The sequence below is a fragment of the Mauremys mutica genome, chromosome 6 (genome assembly GCF_020497125.1).
Source record: "Mauremys mutica isolate MM-2020 ecotype Southern chromosome 6, ASM2049712v1, whole genome shotgun sequence".
In the NCBI taxonomy this organism is placed as follows: Eukaryota; Metazoa; Chordata; order Testudines; family Geoemydidae; genus Mauremys; species Mauremys mutica.
The window spans coordinates 107,602,558-107,624,107 of NC_059077.1; the positions used below are offsets into that span (position 1 = coordinate 107,602,558).

Consider the following 21,550-nt stretch of genomic DNA (forward strand, 5'->3'; position numbering starts at 1 on the left):
CTCAGCCTGCTGCCGGTCTGGGGTCCCGGCTGCCGGCCCTTTACCAGCTGGGGTCCCGCAGGCCCCGCTCAGCCCGCTGCCAAACTAGGTGAACAGAACCCCAGGCCTGCAGCGGGCTGAGTGGGCCGGCGGTGTAAGATCAGCATTTTAATTTAAATTTAAATTAAGCTTCTTAAACATTTTGAAAACCTTGTTTACTTTACATACAACAATAGTTTAGTTATATAATATAGACTTATAGAGAGAGACCTTCTAAAAAACATTAAAATGTATTACCAGCATGCGAAACCTTAAGTTAAAGTCATTAAGTAAAGACTTGGCACACTACTTCTGAAAGGTTGCCGACCCCTGATGTAGTGCATAACAGCACCTGATATGTGGGAGATTATGAAGAATTGCAAACCTAAATAATAGTAGAAACACAGAAAAATAAATCCATGTAATTGCAAATCCATTTCCAGCAGATGATGGGAAGAGTCTGAAGCCGCTGCCATGGAAATAAATTGCTATTTGGCCATTGACCCTGTAGAAGAAGGATCAGGCCCTGTATAAGCGGTGTTATAAAATATCTGCTATCTCTGTTCAGTTGGAGTAAATGAATTAATATTAGTGTCACTTATACAAGGAAAAGATTTGTACTGTGTTTTAGTTACTAAGCCTTCTAGTGAGTTTGTCAATCAGTACAAAACATCTGGGTATTTCCACGCAAATGATCTCCCAGGCACACAGGTTGTATTGCTTTTCTTTCAGGAAAGCATCTATCCCCTGAAAGTATTGTTTCACTCTCTGACTGGTGTGCTGGAGGTCCTCACTTTCTGGGTAGGTTAATTCCTTCTCCATCTGTGCCCTCCAACATGCCTCCAGCCGCTGGATTTGCTGGTAAAGTCCACTTTGGAACCTGACTATAGAAGTCCCATCCCAGGCACTTTAGGTGAGGATTTTGCTAAGATGTTGAAAATCTCTTGGAGGATCTCTTGGATTGCCATCTTGGCATTCTCCTTCTGGAACAGGGGGAGTTGGGAAACTTCCTGGGTGGGCTTGAAAGCTGCCCTTTCATGTATGCATTGTGAGGGGAAATTTCCACTCATTTTCTGCAGAAGCTCCAAGCTCTCTTTGTTCATTTTCTTCTGCTGGAAGTGAAGCATGGTACAGAGCCAAGATGCGATTTCAGTGGAGAAGAGCAGTACGAGGCAAACGAGCAGCAAACACCTGGAGGTCATGATGATGTCTATACAGCACTTTCCTTTGTGTGGAACCTTGAGCCTGGAGTTTGTTGAGGGTCCTATGTAGATTGTAGCGTCTTTCCTTCATGTCTCTGAATTTAAGTATTTGGTTGGAGAATGTTTCTTTGATCATTTTCTGTTTACAACATTTTCTTTCTTGGAGGTTTCAGAGTTTTTCTTTCTGTTTTTCTTGCTGTTTTCTAGTTTTTACCACGTTTCCTCCTCCTTTTTTTGTGAAAGTGACCACCTATGACAGTACATAACCCTGTTAGCTCATGTTGGATCCACACACACACAGCCTTTTTGTCATACATTAATTTTTATAATTTATGAAGATCATCCACAATTCCGAAATGGTACGGAAAAGACCTTCAATTCGTCACCCGGTGCACTTCCCATTCATAAACTCCTTCATTTGAGAGACAGAAATAGTTTAGGAATATTTAAAGGTTGCTAGACATGGAGGAAGTAAATATGGGAGCAAAGGGTTAGTCCTGCCAAAAATATTGGCAAACCTCAACTTTAACCATTTCTTCCAATTTAGAAGGCACATTTAAAATGTAGACAGCACAAACCGTTGGTATTTCCCTTCTGTGAAACCACAGGAGCTAGAATGCTCTGAGAAAATGAAACCTTAACTCATTGTTTATTTCCAGGTCTTTATATGTATACTGTAGCTGATGAGTAGTTGCAGTTGGAAGGTGTGAATATCATGTCCTGTTGATCACTGCAATAATGATAATAGTGAAAAATTGAGACTAATTTATAAAACAGGATGAGCAATTAGTATAGTAACATGCTAGGGAGGTACCCACATGGATGACTATGATTTACAATGTGGTCAGAAGGAGGTTATGCAGAGAAGTCCCATTATGTATTTTTTACCAATTGTGTCCCTGGGATGAAAGAATTCAAATAATTAAAAAAAAAATCAAATGCAAGGCCAGCGGGGGGCCCGCCGATGGCCACAATTAAAAAAAGATAAAAATGCATGTGAGCACAGGCTTAATATGGGGGAGGGGGGTAGTGCGTATATTGTGGGTAGGTGCTGGATACATACCCTCTTCCCCCACCAAAATCAAATCAGGTTTGTATGTGAGTGCACACAAACCAGATTGATGGGGTATGGGCAGGCTAATTACAAACTAATTTAATTGGTGTGTGTTAAGGAGTGCATGCAATCTGGATTACTAGGGAGGAGGGCACCAATCTAGCCTCTTCCAACACGACCATCTCCTACATTACACATACAGAACAAGAAGTTTTTTTGGGGGAAATGTAACCTGATAAAAAAGAGAAGAAGAAAAGGAAGCAGCGTTCAGGTGTGGTGTGTGGTCTGTTAGAATGGAAAGTCTAATGAGACATTCAGTAATTGTTGTTTTTAATATGGAAGTACTACATACTGGGACACTGAGTATTTAAATATGTTCCCAACTGGAAGCACTAACATCAGTGGACTGGGTCATATACTTTGTTAGTCATGTGCATATGTACTCTATGGAACTGGAGCTTTAAGGCTGAACAATTACAGGGTTTTTTTCTGTTCTCTCTCCATTTATTTATTATTTTTTGTTTAAATAGGTATTTAATACAAGCCACTACCACTCTAGGTTGCCATTTTGTATAAAATAATACTTTATTTATAAATAAGAAATATCTTTGTAAAATACATAAACGAGCAATAAATAATTAATTGACTTCCATAAATATCGTGTTACAAATAAATAGTAGCAACATCTTTTAAAATTCCACTGCATCTCATTTCACATGATGTATAAAATATCAATAGATAGTACTTCTAAAATGTTTGGTTTCCAAACTGCTTTGTGAGTTTGTCCTATAATTGAAAATTTTCTAATTCCCCTTGGATTCTCTTGCCAGCGCTGAGGCTGAATTGCTTCTCTGTTAGGAAATAATTGCTATCTTTTCATCCTCACAAGCGCTAGGTTATAGAATATCAGGGTTGGAAGGGAACTCAGGAGGTCATCTAGTCCAACCCCCTGCTCAAAGCTGGACCAATCCCCAGACAGATTGTTTGCCCCAGATCCCTAAATGGCCCCCTCAAGGATTGAGCTCACAACGCTGGGTTTAATAGGCCAATGCTCAAACCACTGAACTACCCCTCCCCCCAGGTCCTTTCTTCCTGGTAATAGAATCCCATTTCCTATCATTGCAACCAAACATGACTCCAGATGCCCAACTTGCTGATGAGTCTAGGTTGGAATCTCTGAATGAAAGTCCCACCTCAGGTAGCTTGGGAGAGATTTTTTGCAAAAGCAGCAGGAAATGTGTTGGAAGATTTTTCTGGATTGTCACCTGGGCATTTTCCTTCAGGGACACTCAGGGCTTGAGAACCTCTTGGGACCACCCAAAATCTCTCTCTTCATTCTAACATTATAGCATTTTTCTTTGGAAGTTGTTCTGGTTCACATTTGTTCTGCTGTTATACTGTCGTTATACTGCATGTTAGGGTCAGAGATGAGATTTGATCAGAGAAGAATTGAACCACATACAAATACAGCAAACACATAATGTCAGCAATGTTAAAGGACCAATCCTTTCTCTTAAAATTCGTAATTGTCTCGTAACTTTTTTGCATCAATATCCTTCATTCATAACGGTTTTCAAGTACATAAAAGGTTACTGCAAGGAGGTAGGAAGGAGAAAAATTCTTCTCCTTAATCTCTGAGGATAGGACAAGAAGCAATGGACTTAAATTGGAGGAGGGGTGGTTTAGATTGGCTATTAGGACAATTTTCCTAACTGTCAGGGTGCTAAAGCACTGGAATAAATTGCAGAGGGAGGCTGTGGAATCTCCGTCATTGGAGATTTTTAAGAGCAGGTTAGACAAACACCTCTCCTGGATGGCCTAGATAATAATTAGTCCTGCCATGAGGGGACTGGACTAGATGATCTCTTGAGGTCCCTTCCAGTCCTCTGATTCTATGATTGTGCATTTTAAACACTGAGTAAATGAACAGAATATTATCACATAAAATGTAATTTGTGCAGTTGGAATTTCATAATAGGGAGTCAATTGCGTAATGCAAGGTCAAGCATTATGGAGTGTAACAAGTCACTGTGGGAATAATCAGCAAAGAGGAGGGATTCCACTGCATCCTTCTGTTTTAACCTCAGTAGTTGCAGCATCCGGAGCTGAAATGAAATGTGAATTGGTTGAAACACAAAAGGGAAAAATATAATTTCCATTGTATTAATCTCAATTACTTAAATGAAAATATTTCTTCACATCAGAATCTCATAAGTCTTTTAGTATGTTCATATTTTTTTTATAAATAGATTGAGGAAGCTTCCCAAGCCTTGGAATACAAGACATAGTTCTCATGAGGACAGATGAATGAATAGAAAAAAGATAATCATAGAAATACACTACATATGTAACTGTCAGAGTACTTGGGCGGAGGTGCGAGGGGGAATATCACTACTTGATGACCAAAGTGCTGGTGAGGTGGATAAGGATTCCAGATATGTGTACTTTGTTGCATGGTCTGCCAATTACCTACTGCATGAAGCGCCTGGTAGGTAGGAGATTGTGAAGATGTGCAAAAATAAATGAGTAGAACCAGAGAAAAATAAATCCATGTTCCTGAAAATCCATTTCTAGTACAGGACAGGAAGAGCCTAAAGCTGCTGCTATGGAAATCAGTTGCTATTTGGCCACTGATCCTATAGAAGAAGGATCAGGCCCTATATAAGCAGAGTTATAAAATATCCACTATCTCTGTTCAGCTGTATAATTGACACTAATGTTAGCAGCCGAGCTCCATCCTCTTTGGAACCCCCTTCAGGTAGCTGAAGGCTGCTATCAAATCCCCCCGCCCCCTCTTCTGCAGACTAAACAAGCCCAGTTCCCTCAGCCTCTCCTTGTAAGTCATGTGCTCCAGCCCCCTGATCATTTTTTCTGCTCTCTGTGGGACTCTCTCCAATTTGTCCACATCCTTTCTGTAGTGAGGGGCCCAAAACTGGATGCAGTACTCCAGATGTGGCCTCACCAGTGCCGAATAGAGGGGAATAATCACTTCCCTCGATCTGCTGGCAATGCTCCTACTAATGCAGCCCAATATGCCATTAGCCTTCTTGGCAACAAGGGCACGCTGCTGACTCATATCCAGGTTCTTGTCCGCTATAATTCCCAAGTCCTTTTCTGCAGAATTGCTGCTTAGTCACTCAGTTCCCAGCCTGTAGCGGTGCCTGGGATTCTTCTGTCCTAAGTGCAGGACTCTGCACTTCTCCTTGTTGAACCTCATCAGATTTCTTTTGGCCCAATCCTCCAATTTGTCCAGGTCACTCTGGACCCTATCCCTACCCTCCAGCATATCTACCTCTCCTGCCCAGCTTAGTGTCATCTGCGAACTTGCTGAAGGTGCAATCTATCCCATCATCCAGATCGTTAATAAAGATGTTGAACAAAACTGAAGTCATGCTTTGTATTTTTATCAGGCATGTCCCTTGGTTGTAGTAATTCAAAGAATTTTTAAAAAATCAGAATCCATGTTCACCATTTTTACTGGTTCCTTCTCTTTTAACTTTTGCTTTCCCCTTGGCGTAGGCAGGGAAACCCTTCTCCTTTGTTTAAACCTCTTCATTTCCTGTGGTCACGTTTCATTTTCTGGTTCTCTTTCCCTAGCACAGACTGTGCTAGACTTTTCCATCATGTCAGGAAAATGTGTTTTCATTCAAAAAGAAAACTATTTTCACTGACGTTAGAAAGGAAAAATCACATGAAGAAACCATGAAAACATTTCTGTGCATATTAATTTGGTTAGCGCCTCCCAACTATTCCTGCACTTTTTGTAAGAAATTTCAGATTTTTGCATCAGCGACATGAACATTTCTGTAAAGCAGAGAAAGCAGACTTAGCAGAGCCCCCAGATCGCCATGGGCTGTGCTCCCCAGTTTCTGGTTACTTTCTGTGGGTGTTGGGGAGGTGTATTCCACACCAGGGTGAAGTCTAGGGGAAGATGTTGAGGCGAGAGGGAAATAAGTCATGTGAATACGACGGCAGGCTAAGGTAACCAAGTAAACACAGGATACTGGGGCGGGGGAGCCAAATCATCTTTTTCAGTAAATCCGTATGGTAACAGTCACAGGTTCCGGCTTCCTCCAGACCCCCGGGTGCTCAACCACCCCCTGCTCTGCCCTCGGCCCCACCCCCACCTGCCCACTTCCCACAAGCTCCCACTCCTGCCCCGCCTCTTCCTGCCTAGGCTCCTCCCCGAGTCCTGCCCTCACCCCTTCCCCAAACCCCTGCCCTGCCTCTTCCCATCCTCACACCACTCCTTCCTTGCCTCTTCCCACCCACTTCTGCCCCTCCTCTGAGCGTGCCCCATCCCCGCTCCTCCCCCTTCCCAGCGCCTCCTGCACGCCGTGGAACAGCTGATTGTGGTGGGTGGGAGGTGTTGGGAGGGAGGGGGAGGAATTGATCAGCAGGGCTGCTGGCGGATGGGAGGCACAGGGGGGGAAGGGAGGGAGATGGCTGCCGGTGGGTCCTAAGCACCCACTAATTTTTTTTCATTTTTTCAGCCCTGGAGCACCCACGGAGCTGGCGCCTATGGTAACAGCAATTCAGGGGTGCTGGAACAATTTTTATAGTGGGGGATGCTGAAAGCCATTGAACAAAAGTGTGACCCCCATATATGATGGAAACCATGCATTCGCTTCCTAATATTACTTCATGCTGGGCACCCCAGTGCCCCTGCTTCCAGCTCCCCTGCAGCATGTATGCGAACAGCTAGTCTATTGTTTGAGGAAAGTTAGTTCCAAACTGCTCCGAGCCTGCTGCAGAGGATCCGTGCAGGGATAGAGCCCTCTGCATGTGACTCTTACCTGTGCCACATGGAAGTGAGATGAGGGGCCAGGAAGTAAGATGCTTTTGCACATAGTTCCCGCTTGGGTTGTTCTTCGTACAGTTATGATCCACGTGGGGGGCCTTTAGCGAGCAGACGCGCATTCGGCTCTGGCAGTTAGTTCGCAACGTCAGCTGCACAAAAATTACGATGTGTAGAAAGACCTTGTGTTCTGTACAGAAACCAGAGCCTCATCTGTTTCTGTGATGAAAGCTGGAGACAAACCTGTCACTATTTCCTCCCGCCGACCAGTGGAAGGATGAAGGAGAGCTTAAGTGGGGATCTATTAGTAGCATATTCCTCCCTGTTTAACCCCCTGTGGTTGGCTTTCCCACAGGAAGGCCTAAAATCATAGATGATAGAAATCATCAAATGGCTCCTTAAAGAAATGAATTGATTCTTCCATGTAGCACAGCTTAAAAACAGTGTGATGGAATGATTGTCAGGAGGTTCCCCTCTGCACCGTAGGGGTAATGAATTAGTTAGACTTTGAAGAAGAATTTGTATGGCTCCCACATGCTCTGTTACTGCCGTGTACCCCCAGAGAGGGGGATACATTTTGGAGGTTGTGAACCAATCTGTTTATAATCCTTGACTTGTTTATATAGTGTGGTTTTTGTTTTGTTTTGTTTGGCTCTCATTTTCATGTAATTGTGTTTTGTCAATATAACCTGTAGGCTTCAACTCCACCAAAGAATGAATGAAGGCAGAGAGACTTGAGCAGGAAAGAACTACCACCACTGATGGGCACAGCTACTGAAAGCCTCCACCATAAGAAAGAATAGACATTTATTTTAAGAGTTAACTCTTTGTTCATGCCTCTAAACCAGCAGGTCCCAAATTGAGGTTCATGTATCAGTGGGGCACATGAAGGACCTGATGTACATTCCTAGTACTGAAATTACTATAAATGCATTCCTAGTACTACTTTTCTTTGTGAGCATTTGCTGTACCTGCCATGAAGGTGATACCTGATCTCGAATAGGTGGGGAAATGGTCCACAGAACAATTTTTGTAAGATTAGGCCCACATCATAAACTGTTTTAGAACCCCAGAGGAAAGACAAGCAAAGGCTTCTGCAGTGGCACCATCTGTTGACTTTGAATATACAGAGGCTCCTATTAGCAACTCCGTATTTTCGGTTGCATTATAAAAGGGATTTCCAGTAGGGAATATGTTCTTGTTTTTTCCCTAAAGTCAGATTGACAATCATTTGTGAGAATTCACACACAATTTGTTTTTATACTATTTGAACATTTAATGTAGTGGCTGTCTGATTTCTTTTAAAAACTTTTAAATAAGAAATCTCCGGATTTAGTGTCTGGCTTAAATTTGTCCTAGGCAGTGCTAGAATGCCTAGTAGCGCTTCAGAATACTATCTACGTACCCTGATTTGGCAGAGAGGCAGATCCTCACTAGGTCTGGTCTAATGGCTAGTTTTGTTTTGTTTTTTGTTTTTCAAATAATTTTTAATTATTGGGTTTAGGGTATTTTTTTAGTCATTATTCACATTACAACTGAAATTTTGATGCACTGTGCTCATAAAACTGGTGGTTGTTGGTGGAACATGCAGTCCATGAGCACGTGCTTGTTTTTGGGGCAGTAGGGGGAGAGCAAAAGGGGTAGCCCCAGGTGCTACAAACCTTAGCAGGAGGGATTGGGTACATGCAAACTTGATTGATGTCATTTGTGAGGCAAGTGTACCCAAGTCGTCTGACTGGAGGGGGAAAATTAGGCCCACACGTCGGAAAGGTGGTGGATAGGGAGACTGAGTATATGGAAACCTGACTAATTGGGAGGAAGTTCACACACACATCTCTTTAGTGGGAGGGAGGGGCAAGCATTTTTTGTATCATGACAACCTGAAGTCTTCCCCTCGGAATGCTAATCTCTCTATCACCCTTTTAACTGGCCCTTAGAAACCAGCCTATTTCATCACAATCAGCTACTGAACCATACACCACAACTACAAGTGCTGGGGGGAAAAATATCATGAATGTGGAGAAATGCAAAAGCTGCAGAACTGAGGTTGTGGTTTGTGGTCTGTTGGAGTGGTAAAATTAATTACCATGCCTATTTTCCTCTGGAGTCACTTCTGAATCAAGGTTTATGTTTACAAGGTACTTCTGCACGTGAACATAAGACTCGTGCACTTAACCTTAGGTAAATGTTGACAAGTCCTTTGCTGAACTGGAGTCTTAAGGCAGAACAAGATCAGATTTTTATTAGGTCTTTGCTTTTTTAAATACATAATAATACAAATCACTACTGCGGTAGGCTGCTATTTTGTATAAATAAATGTTTATAAATATTATAAAGTACATCTGAAAATGATAAATAAAAGTAATAAATAAATATTATCAATAAATAAAAGTAGATCAACACCAAAGTAGTTACAAATCCAGTAAAATTATCTGAAAATATTTTCACAGTGCAGGAGGAGGATATATAGTCTCACTAGTTTATAATTCCAGTGCACTTAATTATACATGACCTAGAATTTGGAGTGCTGTTGTTTGCTTTGTATCCTTGCAGCAAAACAGGCCTCCAGGAGCTCCATTTGCTTATGAGTCCGTGTTCAGGTCTTTGAATGGGATTGTCATTCCAAGCAGCTAGGGAAGGAATGTGGCACGAGATGTAGCAAATCTGTTCAAGGATTTTCTGGACAGCCACTGTCTCTGCCAAGGGTTGAGAACCTTTTTGGGGCCACATAAAGTCTCTCTCTTCTTTCTGACTTTACAGGAAAATTATCCTTCCGTTTTGTTTGGAAGTTGACCTGGTTCACATATGTTATGCTGAAGCGAAGCCAGTTACAGTTCAGAGGTGAGATTTCATTTTTAACAGTAGTCCAAGGGAAATTCTGAGCAAACGCGTAACATCAATGATTTGGAAATTGTAAGGTTTTTCTCCTTCCGTTCAAACACTATGTTGTCTTCTGGCATATTTTCAGCAATATCTTTTGTTTTACATTTTCTCATGTGAGTAAATCAATCTGGTAATGGCAAGAAATATATAAATTGTGCAACTGGAGTGTTGGAGGAGGAGTTTAATGCAAGACAGACAGATAAGAGTCTGGAAAGGAACTGCTTGTAGGATCAATTTAAAGACGAACCACTCCAGTGGAGGTATAGTTTCATTCAGCTGTTTTCGTAACATCATTACACGAAGCATCACATGCTGAAATGAAAAAGGGGAATAGTTCAAACATGGAGAGTTTCAAATATCAAATATAGACCATCTTTTTCTAACCAGATGTCAAATCATAAATCCTGAGCCTTACTGCACGTATGATCTTGTGAAAGTTCTTTTTTTTTTTGGTACCAAATGGTTGAAGTGTAGAGGTAAACAGAACAAAGAAAAGCACAGTAAGTAGCCTTGGCCAGCCCTATGTGCAGAAGTAACTGGCAGAATTAGATGGTGGGATAGAAATGTGTGCCCACAGACCATCCATTTTCTGGTGTCCTGATTGGAATTTTCTCTTAATAGGCAGTTGTTAAAAGTGGGCTTGTTGCTGTTCTTTCCCCCAGCTAAGATGCTTACTGGGCAAAGTTCTATTTGGTATGGTTAATTCTCAAAGGATGATATTTTGTCATTAGTTAACAGTTATGATATATTTGTATATTTTTCATATAGAATACTGTGTGTGGGGTAGCACTAACCTATATGCTACTCTAAAACGGGTTTTATTAACATGAGTTTGAAATAGTAATTTTACCCATACAGCTATGGGAGAAAGATTGGGCCCTATTAATAATAAGAATTATAAAATTATGACCCATCTCTCTTCAGCTGTTTTATTCGTATAATATTGGAGTTTTTCTAGGAAAAAAACAAATATATGGTACCTTCATTTTCAAGTCTTTTTGTGAGTATGTTGAGAATTGGAAAACATCTGGATATTTCCACACGGATGATCTCCCAGGCACATCGGTTGTATTGCTTTTCTTTCAGGAAATCGTCTATTGTCTGGAAGTATCTCTTCAGTTTCAGGCTGCTGAGCAGGAGGGTCTCGTTTCCTGAGTGGGTTATCTCCTTTTCCATCTCAGCACTCAAACACGTCTCCAGCTTCTCAATCTGCTGGTGAAGTCCATTTTGGAATTCCTTTATGGAAGTCCCGTCCCAGGCAGCTTGGGTGAGATTGTTGTTAAAGATATGGAAGAGCTCTTGGAGGATGTGCTGGATGGCTACCTTGGCATTCTCTTGCTGGGACAATGGGATCTTGAGGATATCTCTGGGCTTGAAAGCTGTCCTTTCATTTAAACACTGGAAGGGAAAGTTTCCACCCATTTTCTCCAGACGCTCTAAACTCTCACTGTTCATTCTGGTTTGTAGAACATGAAGGCTGTTACAGTCCAGACATGAGATTTCACTGGAGAAGAGCAGCAGGAGGCAAAATTGCAGCAAACTCCTGCTGATCATGATGATGTCTTAGATTCCCTCTGTTTGTGCAGAACGTGAGCAACTGGTGCCTGTTCAAGGTCTTTCGTAGAATTCTGTGTTTTCGACCCATGTCTCTTGAATTTAAGTGTTATGTAGGAGAGTTGTTTTTCTTTCATCACTTTCTAGTTTTCAAGGTATTCCGTGCCTGAGGTTTTTACTTTCAGTTTCCTACTTTTTATTTAAGGAAGCGAACAAACAATCGGAAGAACAAAACTGAAAAGAGTCCCTTTTTAAATATCAATAAAACCCTACATTTCTTTCCTTAGGTTCCCCCCTTCCCCATTAGATAAAGAAAATGTAAAGGGTAAGAAGAGTGATGATTAACAGTTGTCATACAGTTACAGGTTAGAGTAGGGACCTGTCTGTCTACTCCCAAGTACCTGTAGCTAGCACTGTTAGGTATGAATGTCTGTTACCTTAGTGCACTGAAGTGATAACAATGAATTTGGGAAGATGCCACGCGGGGAGGGGGCGACTAATGCAGAGCTTCTTTTTGCCAGACCCTGCAGATAAGAGCAGTGCAGTGATGTGTTAAGCTGCTGTTCCTTCACTTTGCCAGCAGATGGAAAACTTTCCCTATCTACAAAAAGAACAGGAGTCCTTGTGGCACCTTAGAGACTAACAAATTTAACTGGCATAAGCTTTCGTGCCCAAATAAATTTGTTAGTGTCTAAGGTGCCACAAGGACTCCTCGTTCTTTTTGCTGATACAGACTAACACAGCTACAACTCTGAAACCTTTCCCTATCTGGTGTGACACTGAAAATCATAAAATCCTGCTATGCTCTAGCTGTCTCCTTCCTTCCTTCCAAGCTTTCCAAGGGACCTCTGAAAATTTGATCAGGCGTGGAAGAATTCCTGTGGGAGACTGGGGCCAGACAACTATTAATCTCACGCAATTTCCTGGCCATTTGAAAGATGAGGGAGGAAAAACCTTGTGTGTAAGGATTACCAGGGGATGGACAGAGGGCACTGAGAAACTGGGAGCTCTACTTAGGAACCTGACACCAGCTGTGAAAAAGCAGAGGAACAGGTTTGGTTGAATTGTATGAACATGTTATCTTGTTGGGCACTTCTGAGTACTGTAGTTCCCAGGGATGTAGTGTAGTGACATAGACGGGAGTTGTCCAAAAAGATGATGTGGTAGGTAATAAATATGCTAGAGAGCCTGACATAAATGAATGAGGTTTATGGTTTCAAATGTGATTTGACTTTTCACCATTTGTGCTTTTTTTCCCCTTATTTCAATGTGTGGTGGGTTTTTTTTTCTGGTCTTAAACACTGAAACTGAAGTGGTCTCTTGAATGAGCAACACATTTTGTAGCAAGTTTCCCTTTCTGGTTTTCATGCCATAGCACTAGGCTGCCATGTTGGAGTTTCCATCAGTAAAGGGGGAATGGTTTTCAATCTATTAATGTTAATTTTTAAAAAGGAAAGGGAGAAAATATAAGAATATTTTGGTTTATTAGTTCTGTCACATCTCACTTCCCCCATCTCCTCACATGCTTTCTTTTATCATCATACAGAGTTTGTGCCCAAACTACTTGGAAATGTTTCTTTAAAGAATGAAGTTTATTGTATATAAATATACTGTATACAGGACCCAACACTTATACACCCCAGTCTCCCATGGGAGTTCTGGGTGCGCATTTTGTGGCAAATTGAAGCTTAGGAGGGAATATTTAAAAGAGAGAAATTTAAAAAGCTGAACCATAACAAGAAAAGCTAAAGTAAGAAAGCAATGGAAGTAAAGACACCGTCTTTCAGTATATTTGCATCAGCAATTAGCCTGTTTTCTGGGAAAGATTAGATGCAGACTCAGCTGGGTGAAATATTTGCTAGAATTTGATGAAATAGTGTATATTTAAATTTCAATTAAAAAGAGCAGAAAACTTTTCTGGGATTTTTTTTCCCTTTATATGCCAACCATCTTTATTTGTATGCATAATTAGATTAATTTGGATCCCTTATCTGCAAATCTGCAAATAAATTCAGATTTTGTTAATGTGTTTATTTATATTGAATTTGCTTTGACTATTCCCTATTCATAATTTACTGCTTGTTCTGTATGATGGTTCACCTAATCAATGTAATTATATCTCTTCTCTGATTGAATTCGAAGGCAACCAAAACTGCTTTCAAGATGGCTTTTCTGGAGAGAATCCTCTTTAAAATGCATATTTACAGACGTACTTGTTAAAATTTGTCTTTACCCAAATGTTCTTTTCTAACAAACTCACACGTACAAATATTTCTGAAAATGTTTACAAAGGGCCAAACATTTTTCATTAATGTTTAATAAGTCTCAGATGTTTAGGCTATGGCTGAAATTTGTTGTTTGTAGTGCTGTTATTGACTGATAGTGTTCTGGAGAGCTATCTTCATACTCAAAATGTGGTAGAGAAGTGGATCCTTACTAGATCTGATCCAACAGGCAGTTTTATTACCATCTTTTAAAATGTTGGAGGCAGGGTAATTTTTAGTCAATACCTGTGTTTTGTCAATATAAGTGATGCACTGCAACAGAAGGATGCAGGATGGCCCCAAGTGACTGTGATCCAGGCCCATAAAATGGCTTGAACTGTGGAGGAAACTGAGGCAGGGAGTTTCATGTTGGGTTTACTATTTTTGTGTCCTTCAGAAAAGAGCAATAGTGTGTTAAAATCCTGTGCAAAGTGCCTGGGTGTTCTAGGCTCACCTACCATATGGTCCTTTGAAGAGGTAAACAAGAAGGCTCACACCTATAGATGTACTTCTGGTAGAAGACATGTTAAGCTGTGAAAATATTTTGGGGGTCATGCTGGTCCTGAGGGTTGAAGGCTGATGAGCTGCAGGGCTCTATTTCCAGGAAGAGGTAATAGAGTGAGAGTCAAGGCCTAGGAAATGTGCCAGGGAGGCCAAGGGAAGAAACAGGGCTGCCAGGGAAGCTGAAAGTTCAAGCGGGGTTCAGTGTCTGGTGAGCTACCAAGAGGGGGCCCCAGGGAGATTTGTGATATGGGGATAAATGGGCTCATGCCTACAAGCCTGGGGGATGAAATTTGTGAGCTGAGTGACAGAGATAGGGATAGGTGCATGCAAGCCTGATTGATGGAGGGGGGTAAAGCAGGCTCTCACAAGCTTCATTAGTGGGGGAGAGAGAAGGGGCACACTGAAACCTGCTTGATGGTGGGGATTTGAAGGGCTGATGGCTGCGGCAACCTGTATGGAACTGAGAGGGAGGAGCACCGGTTGCAGGAGGGATGTTTAGAGGTGGCACTGGGAAGCCAGTCTGTGTGCACATTGTTGTAACTGCAGATAGCATTCCAGCCATCAGGGAGTCCCCACAGGTTCATACCCTGTATGTGGTATATGAAAGGGGTGCATGCCAAACTGATTGATGGTGAGGGGAGATGGCTGTGCTTATGCACATTTCATTTGTTTGAGAGGGGGAGGGGCAAGCAAGCCAGGTTGGTGCAGGGGAGTGAACGCAAATCTAATCTGGGAGATGTGTGTGTGTGTGGGGGGGGTGTATGAAAATGTGTGTGGTGGTGGTTGGTGGTAAACACAAGCCTGATTACTGCATGGATGCATGCAGTTGTGGGGAGATGGGAGTAGCCAGGCAAATGCAAACCTGACTGAGGGAAGTGAGGGAGGGCAGGGCCGCGCCGCCCGCGGCGGGGGAAGGGGGCAAGTGGGGCAATTTGCCCCGGGCCCCACAGGGGCCTCCATGAGAGGTTTTTTGGGGCCCCCGGAGCGGGGTCCTTCACTCGCTCCGGGGGCCCCGGATCTTCTTCCACTCCAGGTCTTCGGCGGCGGGAGGTCCTTCCGCTCCGGGGCAGAAGGACCCCCCGCCGCCGAATTACCGCCGAAGCGGGGGTCCCCCGCCGCCGAAGACCCCAGGCCCCCTGTATCCTCTGGGCGCCCTGGGGGAGGGTGCACTTGACCCAGCTATCGGGAGCTATGCTGTCTGGCACACAAGGATGAATTTAGCCTAGGCTGGGCACATACAAAGGAGTCAGCTGCGGGGAAGGAGAAGACATGCAAATCTGCTGGGAATGCGTGTGGGCACACACTTAGAGGGGGTTGATTGCTTGTAAATATATTGTGGAGACGTGCTGGATACATGGAATCGTAATTGATTTTAGGTTGGGGGTGTGTGAATGCAGGCTAACCTGATTTTGCGGGGACATAGATAGGCTGGTTACAAATGAGTTTAATTGGTGTGTTTTTTGGCAGGGCATGCAAACTTGACTGGTGGGGAGAGAACACCAAACTAGCCGCTCCTTACATAACCATCTTCTACACCAACCATCCACAACTACCGGTGTTGGGAAAAAATAATCTAGTAAAGGGTAGAAGAGGAAAAAGGGGTAGAGATCCGTGTGGTCTGTTACAGTGGAAAGACTAATTATAACACAGTTCATATTTTTTTCATATGGAAGACCAGTGAACTTGAGATTCGTCAGTGTATTTAAGTGTGTTCCCAGCTTGAAGCACGAACTTCAGTGGGATGGGTCTCATGTGCTTAAGTACTTTCTGGAATTGGAGTTTTAAGGATGAACAATTATAGAGTTGGAGTTGGTTTGGGGTTTGTTTTTGTTTATATAGGTGTTTAATACAAACCACTACTGTTGGAGGCTCCCATTTTGCATGATATAATATTTTATTTATAAGCAATAAATACCTATGATGTCATAAATAAGAAGAATAAATAAATAGTAGACTGACATAAATATAGTGTTACAAATACAGTAAAATGATCTGAATATATTTCCACAATGCACAAATAGAATAAATAGTAGCAACAGCTTTTAAAATTCCACTGCATCTCATTTTACATCATGTATAAAATATTAATTTATTTCAGTTAGTATTGTTTAAAAGGTTGGTATTTTAATATCTAAACTTCTTTTTGAGTTTGTCCTATAGTTGAAAACTTTCTAATTCCACTTGGAGTCTCTTGCCAGCACTGAGGCTGAACTGCTTCTCGGCTAGGAAATAATTGATATCGCTTCACTTTCATCCTGGTGAGCTCAAAGTCCTTTCTTCCTTCCTGGTTAGAGAGTCCCATCTTCCATCACTGCAACCAAACATGTCTCCAGATGCCCAGCTGGCCGATGAGTCTATGTTGGACTCTCTGAATGGAACTCCTATCTCAGGTAGCTTGGGAGAGATTTTTTGCAAAAGCAGCAGGAAATATATTGGAAGATTTCTTGGATAGTCAGGGACACTCAGAACTTGAGAACCTCTTGATGCCACCTGAAATCTCTCTTTGTTCTGACATTATAGGAAAATTATCCACACCTCTTTGCTTGGAAGCTGTTCCAGTTCACATGTGTTATGCTATTTTACTGTGGTTATATTGCATGTTACAGTTCAGAGGTGAGATTTGATCAGAGAAGAGTTGAATCATAGAAATATACAGCAAACACATGTCAACAATGTTTCAGGTCCAACCCTTTCTTTTAAAATTCTTAATTGTCTTGTAACTATTTTGCATCAATATGCTTCAGTTTGCATTTTAAAGAATGAGTAAATGAACAGAATATTATCACATAAAATGTGCTTTGTGCAGTTGGAATTCCATAATAGAGTGAATGTATTGCATAATACGTCAAGTGGTAGGAAGTGTTAGAAATGACTGTGGGAAGAATCAGCAGAGAGGAGGGATTCCACTGCATCCTTCTGTTTTAACCTCAGTAGTTGCAGCATCCAAAGCTGAAATGAAATAGGAAATAGTTGTAGCACAGCTTTAAAACAGTAAGCTGAGATGAATGTCATGAGATTCCCCGCTGCACTATACAGGTAATGAAGTAGTTAGAGTTTGAAGAGTTTGTATGGCTCCCAGGTGCTATGACTGCCATGTTTCACCAGAGGGTGGGCGGTACATTTTGGAGGTGGTGATTTTGTCATCCTTGACATTTTCATACAGTCTATTTTTGCTCTCATTATTTTCATATAATTGTGTTTTGTCAATGTAACCTGTAGGCTCCAACTACGTGAAGGAATGAATGAACGGAGAGAGATTTGGGCAGGAAAAGAACTACTACCTCTGATAGGCACAGCTACTGAAAGCCTCCACCATAAGAAAGAATAGACATTTATTTTAAGAGTTAACTCTTTGTTCATGCCTCTAAACCAGCAGGTCCCAAACCGAGGTTCATGAATGAGTGGTAGTACATGGAGTACTGGGTCATGGTCTAAAGAGAAGTAGCAGTTCTCACGTTCCTTTAAAGACAGCTAACATTATTTAATGCATTTCTAGTACTACCTTTCTCTGTAAGCATTTGGTGTACCTGCCACAAAAATGTTACCTGATCTTGAATGGGAGGGGAAATAATCATTAGAACAATTTTTGTAAGATTAGGCCCACATCATGAAATGTTTGAGAAACCCTCAGATAAAGAGAACAGAGGGCAAAGGCTTCTGCAATGCTGCCATCTGTTGACAGTGAAGAATTTATAGTCTCCTATTTAGAGACTCCATAGTTTGGATTGTGTTACAAAAGGGATTTAAAATGGGATCTGGTTTTTCCCAAAGGCAGGCTGCCAATCAGTGTAAAAATTCACACACCCTTTTTTTTTTTGCTATTTGAACATTTTAATGTTTTTTTGACTTCTTTTAAAAACCTTTAAATAAGAAATCTCCAGATTTAGGGTCTGGTTTAAATTAATCCTAGACAGTGCTATGACTGACTAATAGCTCTTCAAAAATACTATCTACATACCCAAACTTGGCAAAGAGAGAGATCCTTACAAGATTTGGTCCAATGGCCGGTTTTTGTTTTTGTTTTTGTTTTGCTTTCAGGTAATTGTTAACTATTGGATTGATGGTAATTTTTAGTCACTATTCACAGCACAACTGAAATTTTGATGCACTATGCTCATACAGCGGGTGGTTGTTGGTGCAACATGCAGTCTATAGGCACTCACACTTGTTTTGGGAGAGCAAAGGGAAGCAGCACCAGTTTACAAGCCTGAGTGACAGGAGGGCTTGGGTATGTACAAGCCTGATGCTGTTTGTGAGCCAAGTGTACCCAAACCTGACTGGTGGAGGGGGAAAATTAGGGCTACACAAACCTCCTTGGTGGGGGGGATATGGAGTCTGCACACATGGAAACGTGACTGATGGGGAGCCAGTTCACACGCATCTCATTAGGGGAAGGAGAGAACAAGCAACTTTGTACCACGACAGCCTGAAGTCTTCCCCTTGTAATGCTAGTCTCTCTGTCACCCCTTTAATTTCATCACAATGAGCTACTGCTCGAAACACCCGCAACTACAAATGTCTGGTAACAGGCAGACACACACAAGCTGCAGAGTTGAGGTTGTGGAGTGTGGTCTGTTGGAGTGGTGAAACTAATTACCATAGCTATTTTTCTTATGGAGTCACTGCTGAATCAGGGTTAATGTTCACAACATACTTTAGCATGTTCCCAAGTTTCACCACTTCTGTCAAAGGGAAGCTCGTGTACTTAAAGTTAGGCAAATGTTTACAAGTCCTTTGCTGAACTAGAGTTTAAGGTAAAACAAGAGAAGATTTTTATTGGGTCTCTGTTTTTTAAAAAAAAATCTAATTAATACAAATCACTACTGCTGTAGGTTGCTATTTTGTATAAATAAATATTTATTTATAAATATTATAAAACCTCTGAAAAAATAATTAAAAGCAATACATTAATATTGTGAATAAATATAAATGGACCAATATAAAAACACTCTTACAAATCCAGTAAAATGATCTGAAAATATTTTCACAGTGGAGGAAAAGAATATATATTTGCACTACTTTAAAATTCAAAAGTGCCTAAATATAAATGATCTAGAAACTGGGATATTCTTGTTTCTTTGTTATCCTTGCAGCGAAATACACCTCCAGAAGTTTCCCTTGCTTATGAGTCCATGTCAGGCTTTTCCCATGCGACTGTCGTTCCAGGCAGCGAAGGGTATTTAGCATGAGATGTAGGAAATCCAAGGAAAATTCAGAGCAAACACATAATATCATGATTAAGAAATAGTAATGTTTGTCTCCTTCAGTTCAAATACTACATTGTCTTCTGCAATATTTTCAGCAAAATCTTCTGTTTTACATTTTCTCATGTGAATAAATCAGTCCAGTAATGGCAAGTAGTATATAAATAGTGCAGTTGAAGTTTAACAATTTGCTTAATTCAAGATGAACTGAAAAGAGTCTTGAAAGGTGCTTCTTGTAGAATCAACTTAGAGACGAAGGACTCCAGTGGAGATGCGGTGTCACTCAGCGGTTTTCAGAACATCATTACTTGAAGCATCATGTGCTGGAATGAAAACGGGGAACGGGTCAAACATGCAGAGTTTCAAATGCCCAGTATGGGCAATCTTTTTCTAACCAGATGTTAAATCATACATTCTGAGCCTTAATATATTTATCGTCTTGTCACAATTTGTTACTAAGGCTGTCAAATTTAGGGGTAAACAAAACAAAGAAAAGCAGAATAAGAACCCTCTACCATCCCCACGTGCAGAATTAGATGATGGGATAGAAATGTGTGAACACAGACCCTCCATTTTCTGGTGTCCTAACTGGAAAGTTGTCTAACAAGGCAGTTGTTGAAAGGGGGCTTCTCACTGTTCTTTTCCCCAGCTTAGACACTTACTGGACAAAGTTATATTTGGTATGGTTAGTTATCACTTAATGATATTTTTGTCATTCGTTAGCAGTTATGATATATTTGTATATTTTTCATATAGAATATTGTGTGTGGTAGAGAACTTGAAGCACTAAGTTATAGGCTACTCTAAAAATATTTGAACGTGTATGAAATAACTGTATGCATAATATTACTATGGGAGAAAGATTGGGCCCTAAATATTAGGCGTTATAAACCTATCAACCATCTCTCCTCAGCTGTTTTATTCAAATAATATTTGAGTTTTTCTAGGAAAAAAGAAAATATGGTACCTTCATTTTCAAGTCTCTTTGTGAGTATGTTGAGAATGAGAAAACATCTGGATATTTCCACACGGATGATCTCCCAGGCACATCGGTTGTATTGCTTTTCTTTCAGGAAATCGTCTATTGTCTGGAAGTATCTCTTCAGTTTCAGGCTGCTGAGCAGGAGGGTTTCGTTTCCTGAGTGGGTTATCTCCTTTTCCATCTCAGCACTCAAACACGTCTCCAGCTTCTCAATCTGCTGGTGAAGTCCATTTTGGAATTCCTTTATGGAAGTCCCGTCCCAGGTAGCTTGGGTGAGATTGTTGTTAAAGATATGGAAGAGCTCTTGGAGGATGTGCTGGATGGCTACCTTGGCATTCTCTTGCTGGGACAATGGGATCTTGAGGATATCTCTGGGCTTGAAAGCTGTCCTTTCATTTAAACACTGGAAGGGAAAGTTTCCACCCATTTTCTCCAGACGCTCTAAACTCTCACTGTTCATTCTGGTTTGTAGAACATGAAGCCTGTTACAGTCCAGACATGAGATTTCACTGGAGAAGAGCAGCAGGAGGCAAAATTGCAGCAAACTCCTGCTGATCATGATGATGTCTTAGATTCCCTCTGTTTGTGCAGAACGTGAGCAACTGGTGCCTGTTCAAGGTCTTTCGTAGAATTCTGTGTTTTCGACCCATGTCTCTTGAATTTAAGTGTTATGTAGGAGAGTTGTTTTTCTTTCATCACTTTCTAGTTTTCAAGGTATTCCGTGCCTGAGGTTTTTACTTTCAGTTTCCTACTTTTTATTTAAGGAAGCGAACAAACAATCGGAAGAACAAAACTGAAGAGTCCCTTTTTAAATATCAATAAAACCCTACATTTCTTTCCTTAGGTTCCCCCCTTCCCCATTAGATAAAGAAAATGTAAAGGGTAAGAAGAGTGATGATTAACAGTTGTCATACAGTTACAGGTTAGAGTAGGGACCTGTCTGTCTACTCCCAAGTACCTGTAGCTAGCACTGTTAGGTATGAATGTCTGTTACCTTAGTGCACTGAAGTGATAACAATGAATTTGGGAAGATGCCACGCGGGGACGGGGCGACTAATGCAGAGCTTCTTTTTGCCAGACCCTGCAG

The 21,550-nt window shown here is 41.4% G+C and overlaps 3 protein-coding genes across 3 annotated transcripts; all 3 read right to left on the reverse strand.

The window, feature by feature from the left end:
- Positions 1 to 645: 645 nt before the first annotated feature.
- LOC123372526 (interferon beta-2-like) lies at positions 646 to 1,220 on the reverse strand. The gene is given in 2 exon segments (XM_045020693.1): positions 646 to 938; positions 941 to 1,220. Coding segments are annotated over 2 exon segments (573 nt in total).
- Positions 1,221 to 10,223: 9,003 nt separating this feature from the next.
- On the reverse strand, positions 10,224 to 11,509 carry LOC123372254 (interferon beta-like). Its single transcript, XM_045020262.1, has 2 exons — positions 10,936 to 11,509; positions 10,224 to 10,267 (listed from the first exon to the last, which is right to left on the reverse strand). The coding sequence occupies exons 1-2, from the start codon at positions 11,507 to 11,509 to the stop codon at positions 10,224 to 10,226; spliced, it is 618 nt and encodes a 205-aa protein (XP_044876197.1).
- A 7,379-nt stretch (positions 11,510 to 18,888) lies between these two features.
- On the reverse strand, positions 18,889 to 21,022 carry LOC123372255 (interferon beta-like). The gene is made up of 2 exons (XM_045020263.1): positions 20,449 to 21,022; positions 18,889 to 19,019 (listed from the first exon to the last, which is right to left on the reverse strand). Exons 1-2 carry the CDS (start codon positions 21,020 to 21,022, stop codon positions 18,889 to 18,891), a joined length of 705 nt encoding a protein of 234 aa, XP_044876198.1.
- Between the last annotated feature and the right edge of the window lie 528 nt (positions 21,023 to 21,550).

Excerpts from the sequence above, each read along its gene's own strand:
- LOC123372255 (XM_045020263.1), bottom strand. The coding sequence starts at position 21,022 with ATGATCAGCAGGAGTTTGCTGCAATTTTGCCTCCTGCTGCTCTTCTCC. Across the intron at positions 19,020-20,448 it reads AAAGAGACTTGAAAATGAAG|TTCAGCAAAGGACTTGTAAA; the intron begins GTACCATATTTT and ends CTTAAACTCTAG.
- LOC123372254 (XM_045020262.1), bottom strand. The coding sequence starts at position 11,509 with ATGATCAGCAGGAGTTTGCTGCAATTTTGCCTCCTGCTGCTCTTCTCC. Across the intron at positions 10,268-10,935 it reads AAAAAGACTTGAAAATGAAG|CATGTGATGCTTCGTGTAAT; the intron begins GTACCATATATT and ends TTTTCATTTCAG.